The following is a 14,434-nucleotide window of genomic DNA, read 5'->3' as shown; positions in this document are numbered from 1 at the left end:
CCTTGCGACTCAGTAGTTTGGAGCAGAAAGGCATGGGTACCCATTTTAGATTTCGGTAGAATGTGTACTTTCCAAAAATATATGGGTTTTGGGGGTAAACATATATTTCTGTGTTTTACCCCACAAAAATGCAGTCAATGTGTTGATTTTTCATTAGCTGAAGTTACCCACGGGACTGTTTGTATGCGCTAACTTCATTTTGGGGCCTCTAAATGCCAGATACTTTGGTAAACCTATGAACAATGGCCACCAAACTGTTTGGAGGAACCCTGGCAATCATATTTAGGGTGCTTTTTCTTGGTGCATAACGATACATGGGTGATATGGTGCTGAGAAGTTGAAGGTTTGAGGCAATTTTCACATATTTCACCAAAACCGACAATTGTGGGAAAGCCTTGCGACTCAGTAGTTTGGAGCAGAAAGGCATGGGTACCCATTTTAGATTCGGTAGAATGTGTACTTTCCAAAAATATATGGGTTTGGGGGTAAACATATATTTCTGTGTTTTTACCCCACAAAAATGCAGTCAATGTGTTGATTTTTCATTAGCTGAAGTTACCCACGGGACTGTTTGTATGCGCTAACTTCATTTTGGGGCCTCTAAATGCCAGATACTTTGGTAAACCTATGAACAATGGCCACCAAAATGTTCAGAGGAACCCTGGCAATCATATTTAGGGTGCTTTTTCTTGGTGCGTAACGATACATGGGTGATATGGTGCTGAGAAGTTGAAGCTTTGAGGCAATTTTCAGATATTTCACCAAAAACCGACAATTGTGGGAAAGCCTTGCGACTCAGTAGTTTGGAGCAGAAAGGCATGGGTACCCATTTTAGATTCGGTAGAATGTGTACTTTCCAAAAATATATGGGTTTGGGGGGTAAACATATATTTCTGTGTTTTTACCCCACAAAAATGCAGTCAATGTGTTGATTTTTCATTAGCTGAAGTTACCCACGGGACTGTTTGTATGCGCTAACTTCATTTTGGGGCCTCTAAATGCCAGATACTTTGGTAAACCTATGAACAATGGCCACCAAACTGTTTGGAGGAACCCTGGCAATCATATTTAGGGTGCTTTTTCTTGGTGCGTAACGATACATGGGTGATATGGTACTGAGAAGTTGAAGCTTTGAGGCAATTTTCAGATATTTCACCAAAAACCGACAATTGTGGGAAAGCCTTGCGACTCAGTAGTTTGGAGCAGAAAGGCATGGGTACCCATTTTAGATTCGGTAGAATGTGTACTTTCCAAAAATATATGGGTTTTGGGGGTAAACATATATTTTTGTGTTTTTACCCCACAAAAATGCAGTCAATGTGTTGATTTTTCATTAGCTGAAGTTACCCACGGGACTGTTTGTATGCGCTAACTTCATTTTGGGGCCTCTAAATGCCAGATACTTTGGTAAACCTAGGAACAATGGCCACCAAACTGTTTGGAGGAACCCTGGCAATCATATTTAGGGTGCTTTATCTTGGTGCGTAACGATACATGGGCGATATGGTGCTGAGAAGTTGAAGCTTTGAGGCAATTTTCAGATATTTCACCAAAACCGACAATTGTGGGAAAGCCTTGCGACTCAGTAGTTTGGAGCAGAAAGGCATGGGTACCCATTTTAGATTCGGTAGAATGTGTACTTTCCAAAAATATATGGGTTTTGGGGGTAAACATATATTTCTGTGTTTTTACCCCACAAAAATGCAGTCAATGTGTTGATTTTTCATTAGCTGAAGTTACCCACGGGACTGTTTGTATGCGCTAACTTCATTTTGGGGCCTCTAAATGCCAGATACTTTGGTAAACCTATGAACAATGGCCACCAAACTGTTTGGAGGAACCCTGGCAATCATATTTAGGGTGCTTTTCTTGGTGCATAACGATACATGGGTGATATGGTGCTGAGAAGTTGAAGGTTTGAGGCAATTTTCACATATTTCACCAAAACCGACAATTGTGGGAAAGCCTTGCGACTCAGTAGTTTGGAGCAGAAAGGCATGGGTACCCATTTTAGATTCGGTAGAATGTGTACTTTCCAAAAATATATGGGTTTGGGGGGTAAACATATATTTCTGTGTTTTTACCCCACAAAAATGCAGTCAATGTGTTGATTTTTCATTAGCTGAAGTTACCCACGGGACTGTTTGTATGCGCTAACTTCATTTTGGGGCCTCTAAATGCCAGATACTTTGGTAAACCTATGAACAATGGCCACCAAAATGTTCAGAGGAACCATGGCAATCATATTTAGGGTGCTTTTTCTTAGTGCATAATGATACATGGGTGATATGGTGCTGGGAAGTTGAAGGTTTGAGGCAATTTTCACATATTTCACCAAAACCGACAATTTTGGGAAAGCCTTGCGACTCAGTAGTTTGGAGCAGAAAGGCATGGGTACCCATTTTAGATTCGGTAGAATGTGTACTTTCCAAAAATATATGGGTTTGGGGGGTAAACATATATTTCTGTGTTTTTACCCCAAAAAAATGCAGTCAATGTGTTGATTTCTCAGTAGCTGAAGTAAAGTCCTGATCAATTTGGATGTGCTAACTTCATATTGGTGTCTCTAAATGCCAGATACTTTGGTAAACCTATGCATAATGGGTATCAAACTGTTCAGTGGACCCCTGGCAATCATATTTCAGGTGCTTTTTCTTGGTACCTAATATAGTTTGGGATATGCGGAGCAGCAAAATAAAACCTTTGAAATGATTTTTCAGAATTTTGAATTTTTTTTTGAAGAACCGCTATGTTCAGACAAGCTTTTATGTTTGGTAGTTGGGAGTAGAGAGACATAGTTACCCATTTTGTAATCGGCAGAATGTGTACTTTTCAAAAATGTATGGTTTTCTGGGGTAAACCTATGGTTTCAGGAGTTTTTGCCTTGGAATCTAAAGCATGCCGTTTTCTGCCTTAGTGCTTTCAAAATTCGGCAATATACTGCCGGGAGTTTTTGAGGTACAGAAGTCCTAAATCTCCCTAAAACTATACATATCTGGTATTGGCACGTTCGAGAGACATAAGGCTTTCCAAATCAGTTGGATTTTCATCCGTAAAATGAAATATTTTTCTGGTATAAATTGATATACGAAGAAAAATGGTAATTTTTCTTTTTTTTTTGGTATTTAGCACTATAAATTTTTTTGCACAGGTGGAAATACATGAAAACTCAGGCAGATTTAGAAAGCTCAGTTTCTACCGAAAAAAACAATGTATAGTTTTCCTAGGTAAACTATAGGTTTCCCCTCAGAAAATGCCCCTAAAGTGAGAGAGCACAAAATGTTTCAAAAACGGCTGGCATTTCGCGTAACCAAAATGTGAAATTCTGCTGGCACTTAAAGGGTTAAAAGGGTGAGGTGGCAGCCCTAAGTGACAGGCAGAGCAGTGATGAGGGCAGGTACGTTTTTTGAACATTTTGTGCGCTCTCCCGGGGGGGCGGTAATTTACCTAGGAAAACGATACCTTTTTTAAGTGTTTCACTTCTGGAACAAGATTTAGAGCCCTAAATACCAAAAAATGAAAAAGTTATATTTTTCATGATATAGGGATCTATACCAGAAAAATATTTTACCTTTTTTATGAGGTAAATACACAAAATAATACATGCCCCCCCCCCAAAAAAAAAAAAAAAATATATTTCTGGAAAGTACAAGTGTCATCTCCCATAGTAGCCATTATAATCCAATAATTCAAATTTTTAAAAATGATTTCTTTTTCCTGTGTAATAATAAAACAGTCGCTTGTACTTGATCCCAACTAAGATATAATTAATACTTATTGGAAGCAAAACCAGCCTATTGGCTTTATTTAGTGTTTACACCATTTTCTAGTACTAAGATCCAAATTACAGAAAGATCTGCTATCCGGAAGACCCCAGGTCGCAAGCATTCTGTATAACAGATGCCATACATGTACCTTGTACTTGATCCCAACTAAGATATAATTAATCCTTATTGGAAGCAAAACCAGCCTATTGGGTTTATTTAATGTTTACATGATTTTCTAGTAGACTTAAGGTATGAAGATCCAAATTATGGAAAGATCCATTATCCAGAAAACTCCTGGTCCCAAGCACCTTGATCCCCCCATCTGCACAGTCTCTGCAGCACACAGCCCACACTCCCCCTCCCTCTCACAAACTTGTAACAGTTTCTCTTCAGTACCTGAATGCTGCTCAAATTCCCCAGCACAGCCAGCACAGGAAGCAGTGGCAGATTGACAGCAGACATAGCCAATAGGAGTTAAGTTAGCTGCCAGTACAATGTGTGATGTCATATAAGGAAGAGGAAGTGAACACTGTAGTGTTTTTGGGGGTCAGTGACCCCCTCCCAGCACAGGGTCTGTGTGGAACTGAAGGATTAGTACAGGGACACTTCTGAGGTGAATATCTCTTGAACTGTACTTTTTCTGTTAACTATTTCTATGGAAAAGTTTGTTCTATTCATGTGAACTGTTAGATTTGTCAATTTGTTACAAAGGTGAACAAACCCTTTAACTTTCACTCCAGATGAGAGACACCGGGTGCGGCTCCATCCTCTACAGGCTGAATGCAGCTCAGAAGAGATTAATGCCAACTATATTGATGTGAGTATCTGGGAAAGGTCATATCCTATACATTTTCTTGTCAGCCTATTCCCATAAAACACTGTGAAGGCAACCTTGAATCCACAACATATGCTATTGGGAATAAAAGCTTTGCATATGTATCCAAAATAATCGGGATAGCTAGGTATCAGATATATAGAAAGATATTGCATCTTTTATAGTATTGTAGAGAATATTTAAGTCATATGTTGTCACAAACCACCATTATTGTGGTATTACAGTTACTGTATGTCCATATTCTACAGACTCTATCCATTTACACATCATTCCATTTTAATGTTTAACATGGCACAACTGAATAAGGCTGAATACTCATATATACAGATCCTTTCATATAAAGTCTTATCATTTTGATAACGTGCCTCATTTCCAATGCCTTTTGCAGTGTGCAAAGTGCAAAAGTCAGCAAAGATAGACAGCTAATTATTTAAATAGCAAAAAAATTAAATTTTTGACATTATTCTAAGCAACTTTGCAATATACATTCATCACAAACTTTCTATGGTTTTTAAGTTATTTGTATATGTATTGCTATTGAAAGGAGTGTTTTTCTGTCCCTTTCTATACTCTGCCCTGATGAATGCTGATACAATGTAAGACAACAATTCCAAGCAATGTAGTGTGGATTAGCACACCCACCTTCTAGATCAGCAAAGATATGCCTGGTGCACGTGGGTGGAGGCTCGGCAACCCCCCAAAGCAGTAGTGTAGAAAGAACCTCACGGCACACAGGTCTGCATGAAGTTTTCAGTGATTTATTGAAGCGGAGTACACAGCAACGTTTCGGGGGTCACCCCTTTGTCAAGCAAAACACCCCTTTTGCTTGACAAAGGGGGTGACCCCGAAACGTTGCTGTGCACTCCGCTTCAATAAATCACTGAAAACTTCATGCAGACCTGTGTGCCGTGAGGTTCTTTCTACACAATGTAAGACAAGCCAGTGATTAACAGAACTGTCTTTGCTGGGGAACATAGCGTTTTGCAACATTGTTTAAAAGGTAATACCTGGGAGTTAAGCAAATGCTGCTTTCAATATCAATTGTTTTTACAAACAACTTTAAAAGCACTGAAAATGTGTGTATGTTGGAAATTTGCTTAGAATTAAGTTTTCTTTTATTAGGCAATTTTTTATTTTGGTGTTTACTTGCCCTTTAAACTGGTCTGCTGTTATCTGCACCAAAAGATGGATAAAAATAATCTGGCACTCGATACAGAGAGAGGTAGATCATCCCGGGTCCTTAACGGGCAGGGCACCAATGTGGGCTGCACCTCCTGCCACTTGTACTTTACACCTCTGAATATCCTGCAAGGTAGGGATATGAGGTGCCTATGTGCCCCCCACTCACCCCTCATTAATACAGTGTGACTAACGCAGTTAGTGCTGTATACGTTAAGGGAGTCACAAGTCTGTAAAGGGACACAGAGGCCTGCAGCTATTTGCACTATGAACTTACTGTGGGCAAATTGCAAAAAAATAGTAGGTTGTGTCCTTTTTTGCATTTTGCACACCTCAGGGGGATTGCAAATTCCTAAATTCATGCGTGGTTGATGCATCCAAATAAAAAAAAAAAAAAAAAAGTTGTCAGGTTTTAGGTGCCAAGCTTTTTATTTTTTAAGAAAATCCAGCCTGGGAAAAATTAAACCGATCTGCAGCAAGCCATGGTATTCATTCAGATGCAGAAACCTATGTGTAAATTTAGGATTTTTGTGGTTTTAGGAACTGAAAGCATTAATAAATCAGCCTCTTAATACTTACTTCTTCATTTTGCAACCACAAAGAGATTAAATTTTGCAGTTGAGAGAGTCAAAAAAGTAGACTAGTCACAAAGTTGTTTTAGAGAATTTGATATTGTTAGCGAGTGTCGCTTAAAGGAACAGTAACACTAAAAAATCAAAGAGTTTTAAAGGAATGACAATATAATGTACTGGTAAAAGTGGTTTGCTTACTATTGACACTACTATAGTTTAAATGAACAAGCTGCTGTGTAGCCATGGGGGCACCCATTCAAGCCCAGGATACTTAATAAATTACAGATAAGTTTTGAAGAATTCCATCGTATACTACAGAGCTTATCTGTTATCTGCTGTGTATCCTGAGCCTTTTCTCCTTTTACAGCCTTGAATGGCTGCATCCGTGGCCCCACAGCAGCTTGTTTTTATAAACTCTAGCAGTGTTTCTGAAGAAAACACACCAGTTTTACTAATGCAGGGCAACAGTATATTATACCGTCATTCGTTTAAAACTCATCTCTGTTCCTTTAAAATGAATTAGCTACTGGCTAAGAGGTGCTGCCAGTGCTTGTCATAGGCTGTAGTACTCTAAGCTTTATTTGTATCTATTAATATATAACTTGTACTTTATTATAAACATTAGGAATAAACAATGACTCCCCTGATGTTCTGTTGATGTCTCTGGAATACCATTATAAAGCAGTCTTTATACATCTCTTTAAACGTTCTAAGTTTTTCTGAGCTATAATGTTCTTAAATTTGTGCCTCATAGATCTGAATACTTTTGCTTTATACTGTCTTTTCTCTGCTAATGCATCTTTGTCCTCTCTTTTTTTCTGCTTCATTTCCTTTTGGTTTCTACCTCAATTTTATAAACCCCCCCCCCCCATTCTCCTTCATCACATCTCTCTATGCACATACCACTAAATTATTTCCCTTTGTTTCTTTTTTTGTTACCTTTCACTTTTTCTTCTTTTCTTCCCAACTTTTCTGTCTTGTGTCATTTTTTTCATTCATTTAACCTTTTTCATTCTTTGGAATTATTTTACTTTCCCTTCTCTGCTATCCTACTCCTCTCTTTCTTTGTGTTTCTGTCTGTGGAATCACCTGTAGATTCGGATAAACCGAGAAGTGAGTATTCAGCTTGTGATCCTCTACTGCACCCCTCTTCCTAACCAGGTGCTTTTTTTGCCCTGGCACTAATAATAAAATAATTTATCTGGCATCCAGTGGTCAGTATGCTCTAATCCTAGGCACTACAGCTATTGATGGCCTTTCCACTAAGTGGAATGTGTTGGTTATGCATACTCACTCTGATTTCCTCTGTATTCCATCTTCCTTTTAACTTTTTGCTTTACTTTACCAGCCTATAGTTTTTTCCTCTTTTCTGTATACTTGTACCTCAGCCATTTTCCTTGTCCATGCCTCATAAACATGTCCTCTATTCATGTGTAACCTTTTTTTAATTGGTTCAGAATGCTTCCTTCTTTTCCACATTTTCGTCTCTCTGTCACTCCTATGATACAATGTCACATTCATTCTTGTCCTTCATCGTCATTTTTTTGTTATGAGTTCTCTTCCCTTTCTTTTTTCTCTATGAATCTACTGTTCCTTTTTTGCCTCTGTGCTTGATTTTCAGATTCCTATTATTTTTCCCTTTTGTCTAGTGTTGGATTTCATTCATTTTTCTGATGTTTTCTTAGTCCTTGTTCCTTTAATCCATACCTCTTTCATCCTTCTTAAAGCAAAATAAGATTTAGTATACAAATAACCCAGTTTGTTTCAAAAACACAAAGGGAAGGTTGTATTTATAAAATAAGTATTTAATTTCCAGCCACATACTGTATCCATAGTAACATAGTCAGTTAGGTTGAAAAAAGACACACGTCCATCACACGTCCATCAAGTTCAACCATTTTTTTTTAATCTGCCTAACTGCCAGTTGATCCAGAGGAAGGCAAAACAACCCATATGAAGCCTCTCCATTTTGACTCAGAGGGGGAAAATATTCCTTCCTGACTCCAAAATGCCAATCAGACTAGTTCCTGGATCAACTTGTACTATGAGCTATCTTCCATAACTCTGTATTCCCTCACTTGCTAAAAAGCCATCCAACCCCTTCTTAAAGCTATCTAATGTATCAGCCAGTACAACTGATTCAGGGAGAGAATTCCACATCTTCACAGCTCTCACTGTAAAAAAACCCTTCTGAATAGGTCGGAACCTCTTTTCTTCTAATCGTAATGGGTGACTTTGCGTCAGCTGGAAAGACCTACTGGTAAATAAAGCATTATAGAGATTATTATATGATTCCCTTATATATTTATACATAGTTATCAAATTACCCCTTTAGTGCCTCTTCTCCAGCATGAACAACCCCAATTTGGCTTAGCCATAGCTAAGATTTTCCATACCCTTTACTAGCTGAGTTACCCATTTCTGTACCCTCTCGAATACAATAATGTCCTGTTTGAGCACTGGAGACCAAAATTGTATGGCATATTCTAGATGGGACCTTACCAGTGCTCTATACAGTGGAAAAATGACCCCTTCCTTCCATGAATCAATGCTCCTTTTAATACAGCTCAAGACCTTATTTGCCCTTGATGCTGCAGATTGTCATTGCTTGTTACAGTCAAGTTTATCATCTACAAGGACTCCAAGGTCCTTTTCTATAATGGATTTGCCTAGTGCAGTCCCATTAAGGGTAATTGGATATTTTTACATCCCAGGTGCATGACATTTATCAACATTGGATCTCATTGGCCACTTGGCTGCCCAGATTGCCAGTTTGTCAAGATCCTCTTGCATGGATGCCACATCCAGGATGGAATCAATTGGGCTGTTTTGTGTCATCTGCAAACACTGATACATTACTTACAATACCCTCCCCTAAGTCATTAAAGCACATTCAAACAACTAGCTGTTTTCAGCTAGATAACCAGAAATAACTTTTTCCAATTACTTTCTATTTTCTGTGTCACCGTTTTTCTAATATTGAAGTGTAAAGTGTCATTTTTCACCTTCTAAAGCAACTCTGGGAGGGGGGGTCGCTGACCCTGTAAACTGTTCTTAATTGATATATTTAGTTGATACATTTTTTATCTTTGCTTTTTTTTCTTATCTTTTGCTGAGCAGAATCTCTGGGTTTCATTACAGGCAGCTGTTAGAATTGATACAATAGTTGCTAATACTCCAGAGATGCTGCTGAGAAATGTATCATCTAAATGTTGCAAAATTGTAACAGTTCAGAATCTGCTCCTGAATTACTGAGCTGCCAGACTGAAATGAGACAGGAACCTTCAACTTCAAACTTAGATTTTGGAAAAACAGTAAAACATAAATAATGGAAAGTAATTTAAAAAAGTTTTTTTTTCTGGGGAACAATCTGAAAACAACTGAACTGAAAAATGTGTTCCATACCGAGCCTTGAGCGACCCCACTAAGAACCTTACTCCAAGTAGAGAATGTACCATTAACAACCACCCTCTGTACCCGATCCTGTAGCCAGTTTCCTATCCATGTGCAAACTACTTCGTTAAGCCCAACAGATCTTAGTTTAGAAAGCAGTCGATTGTTGGGCATGGTATTAAGCGCTTTGGCAGAATCAAAAAAATAGGTCACATCTATTGCCCCCCACTGTCCAGCATCTTACTTACCTCATCATAAAAAGCAATCAAGTTTGTCTGACATGACCTATCCTTCATAAAGCCATGCTGATTGCTGTTCATAATGCCATTCACTAGGACAAAATTTTGAATGTGATCCCTTAACAAGCCTTCAAATAATTTGCCCACCATAGATGTCAAACTTACTGGCCTAGAATTGCAAGGCTGAGATCGTAATCCCTTCTTAAATATTAAATTTCATTGGCTTTCTCCAATCCATAGGTACCATACCAGATGAAAGCTATTTCGAGATAATCAGAAATAGGGGCTGGTCTAAAATTGAACTAAGCTCTCTTAGAACCTGGGGGTGTATGTCATCTGGCCATGGCGCCTTGTTTACATTAATTTTTATTAAAGCTTTATGAATCATATCCTGAGTCAGCCACTGAATAGATTGAGCTGAGCCATCAATGCAGCTAAGTGAGCCTGGGAACTCTGACTCCTCTATTGTATACACTGAAGAAAAGAACTGATTTAGCACATTTGGCTTTTATGTATCTGTTACAACCATATTGGTACCATTATTTAAAGGAGTAGCACTCTCAACCTGCATGTTTTTACTATTAATATACTTAAAAAACTTTTAGGGTTAGTCTTAGCTCAGCCACAATGCACTCTTCATTTCTCATTAGATTACCTGCTTGAGTGATTATGGAACATGAGGAATGGGTCTTGCTGATTTATATTCAACATGTATACATTTTGCATGGCAATGTAACATATCCCTCATAACCTGTTGCAGTGGTAGATCTTGATAGTAGACCCCACAACGACATGGTCAAGGCACCTCTTGTATAGCTGTTAATAAACATATACAAATATCTAGAATTATCCCCAAGACTGAAATAACTGTTATGGCATCACTGAAACATTAGCTAGTTAGTTTTCAGTATAATTTGGTAGCATCATCAGGATAATGCCAAGCATATGATTCATTAAGTTCAACCCCTCCAAATATGAAATATGCTACTATAAGTAGTAATATAATAGGTGGCAATAATTGTAGTTGTGAATGCAGACTTGTCCTGCCAGAGTATTAGATATATAATATTGGTTATCTGGTTATTGAATGCTATGAAATACAAGACGTTAACATGTTTTTTGTCTCAGGATTATATAATCTTTCCAGAACTGGTTATATCTATTACCTGTATATTGTAAAACTATACTTGATGCTTACCAGTGACACACATTTTCAAATATACATCTTCTAGTTATGACAAATTACTGCACTTAATCAATTATTATAGAGATCCTTTGTTGAATTAAACTGATTGGAGCCTTTGAAACTTTATACTGTCATCAAATTAAGGGAAAAAAGGTTAATTATTTTCAGTATCTTCTGCAAGGTCCCTGATGTGCAAACTATTCTCAGATCAGTGAATAGAAACATGATAGCAATCCGTTTCTCTCTACACAGAATTGTTCTTCCAGTCTTCACAGGTAGCAATTTCAAATTTTTTTTTGAAGAGAGCTTTGGCTGTATCAGTTAGATTGACAAATATAGCTTATTGATTTTAAAAGCATTGCTGAGTAATATTGGTGAATTTTGGTGAGTAATAATAAGGTATATTACACAGAAGGTGCAAATTAGGTTCACATCCAAAGCACCTTGTGTGTGGCTTAAAAGGGTTCATCACATGAAAAAAATGATCTTGGATCGTAAAAGGAAAAGCAATTCTAAGCAACTTCCCAATTTATAGTAATTAAACTTTGTAAATGAAATTACTATTAAATGCTATATCTACGTAGCTGTTTACATTCTCCTCCTGGCTCTGACTCCTTAGTGTTGCAAGTCATCTAAAGCTTACTGTAAAATAAATAGTAGCTACTTCTAAAGAAGGCACTTTTTTAGTGTCAAACTACAGAGATGCCTTGTAGGAACTCATTTATGACAGATTAAAATTAGCTAAATTAGCATTACTTATAATTGCACCATTCATTGACCTTTTTTTCACTACCTTTTTGTACATATACACATTAGTGTATAAATGTAAGATTTAAAAGAGTTTTCAGTGAAGTGATTATATTATGTAATGAAGATGGAAAATGGCAGTGAATGAGGGCCCCCAGTGTCATAGTAGAAGGGGAAAAACTGATGATCTCCAAACTTAGTTACTATAGATGTATTTCACCTCATTCCCTCTGCAGCTGGGGCTGGTTCTCCTCCCAGCACTGGAATTAGTGCAATCCAATCCCCTTTTACTGAAATATTCCCACATGCATTTTTTTAATATTATTACTGTCCTTCAAAAAAGCTGAACTAAAGTGCCTGAGGGATGAGACAGAGTAAAACAACTTTAATTTTAGTTGCTTTGCTAGAAGCTAATGTCTCTTCTGCAAATTTGTTCTGCTGTAGTGAAAATCCGTATTGATATTAAAAGGTGGATTTTGCTACCTCTATATTTCTGTTCAAATAGAGTAGCTCTGTATAGTCTTTTTCTTGCTTGCTTTCTCCATTATCTCCTTATCACTTTTTTTACATCCCCTCCCCTCTGTGTTTTTATAGCTAATAATGATTTGCCAGTCGTTGAACAGGCATTTAACCCTCCTCCCTGACTGTTCTCCTATCCCTTCACTTCCCTTCTCCTATGTTTCTGGCAAGGCTCCTACCATGCATACTGCAAAGCATGCTGGAAGCTCTCCAGCACACAGACAAACAGAAAATGGGTTTTCATACATATAATTATACACTTTTTTTCCTTTGTAGGGTTACCATAGGTCAAACCACTTTATTGCTACACAAGGTAAGCAGACATTGCTTTTACTATTAAGCATTTTTGTTAACTCAATGCAGTGAAAAAAATATAAGCAGAGAAAATAAAGATTTTGATTTTAGGGTAGACTTGCTTAACAGATTCAGTGGCATTTATTGACTCATAATTATGCTAATTTATTTGATTATCTGTATACACCGAATCATGGATTCAACCAAGATTCAGCCTTTTTCGGCAGGATTCGTACCGAATCCAAGTGTCTGGCTGAACCAAATCTGAATCCAAAAAATAATGTGACTTTTCGTCAAGGAAATAAGGATATATTTAACCGTGCACGCTGCAGGTGGTTCTATTTCCCTATTTCCCCCCTAATTAACATATGCAAATTAGGGTTCGGATTTGGTTCGGCATTTGGAACAAATCTTTCACATATGAGTCGGGATTCAGCCGAATCCTAAACTAGTGTATTCGGTGCTTGCCTAATCTGTACTATCATTTTATTCAAAGTGGATCAATGTGTATTGATAAAACACAGGGCTGAAGGTGGGTAGCTTTCCAAAAAGAAAAAATAAACAAAACTGCAAAAAAAGCTGAAAAATGTTTTAATACTGTTATCCAGGGTGACAGATATCAATAGGCATTGACAACCTGTCAAGTATATTAAAGGGTGGTTTACCTTTAAAAAAAACTTTTAATATGTCATAGAATAACCAGTTCTAAGCAACTTTACAGTTGGATTTCATTATTTATTTTTATAGTTTTTGAATGATTTGCCTTCTTCTGACTCTTTCCAGCTTTCAAATGGGGGCCACTTACCCATCTAAAAAAACAAATGCTTTGAAAGGCTACAAATATATTGTTAATGCTATTCATTGTTACTCTATTTCTATTCAGACCCTCCCCTAATTATATTTCAGTCTCTTATTCAAATCAATGTATGGTTGCTAGGGTAATTTACAAATAGCAACCAGATTGTTGAAATTGCAAACTAGAGAGATGCTGATTAAAAACCAAGTAACTCAAAAACCACAAATAATAAAACATGAAAACCTATTACAAATAGCTGCAGAATATCACTCTCCACATCATACTAAAAGTAAACTCAAAGGTGAACAACCTCTTTAACAACCCTTACCAACTGTATGTATGTCTCTTAGTGTGTTTTAGCTTTGTTTAGGAAATCCTGTCCATGTTTTTTTTTGCCCTAATAAGTAACAGCACCCTTATTTCAGGTCCAAAACAAGACATGATTTATGATTTCTGGAGAATGGTATGGCAGGAACATGTATCTAGCATAGTGATGATCACCAAGCTGGTCGAGGTTGGCAGGGTAAGTAATGCACAATGCAGATAAAGACACCTAAAAGTATAAAGCTTGGGGTCTAGCACTGCCCAACCTGAGGGCCTACTACCTAGCACAGGCAGCGTACGCACATTGGTGGCTTATCCGAAATGCAGAAAACCCTAATATGCAGCTGCAGGCCTCATTTTAGGCTCACTTGAAGCCTTGCAGAATGCCCCATACAGGGCACAGGAGGATATTCCTAGAGACCTCCTAAGACAGATTTATACAGTACAAATTCCTGCACCAAGTCTACCTAACGTCTGTGAAATTTTGGGATGCACTGAATCCAGGATTCGGTTCGGGATTTGGCCAGGATTCGGTCTTTTTCAGCAGGATTCGGCTGAATCCTTCTGCCCAGCCGAACCGAAT

General features: G+C 37.7%; 1 protein-coding gene across 7 annotated transcripts in view; it reads left to right on the top strand.

The window, feature by feature from the left end:
* Positions 1-14,434, top strand: part of LOC108708221 (receptor-type tyrosine-protein phosphatase U-like) — an 88,074-nt gene that overhangs the window by 60,357 nt on the left and 13,283 nt on the right. For 4 of the 7 annotated variants that reach the window (XM_041582130.1, XM_041582133.1, XM_041582132.1 and 1 more), the window contains 4 exons: positions 4,508-4,584; positions 7,449-7,466; positions 12,714-12,750; positions 13,953-14,050. In XM_041582130.1, the coding sequence (XP_041438064.1) occupies positions 4,508-4,584; positions 7,449-7,466; positions 12,714-12,750; positions 13,953-14,050 (230 nt within the window). The remainder of the gene's footprint in view (positions 1-4,507; positions 4,585-7,448; positions 7,467-12,713; positions 12,751-13,952; positions 14,051-14,434) is intronic. The other 3 variants (XM_041582131.1, XM_041582136.1, XM_041582134.1) reach the window with 1 other exon arrangement.

The sequence above is a fragment of the Xenopus laevis genome, chromosome 2L (genome assembly GCF_017654675.1).
Source record: "Xenopus laevis strain J_2021 chromosome 2L, Xenopus_laevis_v10.1, whole genome shotgun sequence".
NCBI classification, from domain to species: Eukaryota; Metazoa; Chordata; class Amphibia; order Anura; family Pipidae; genus Xenopus; species Xenopus laevis.
This window is presented reverse-complemented; position numbering and strand designations above follow the sequence as displayed.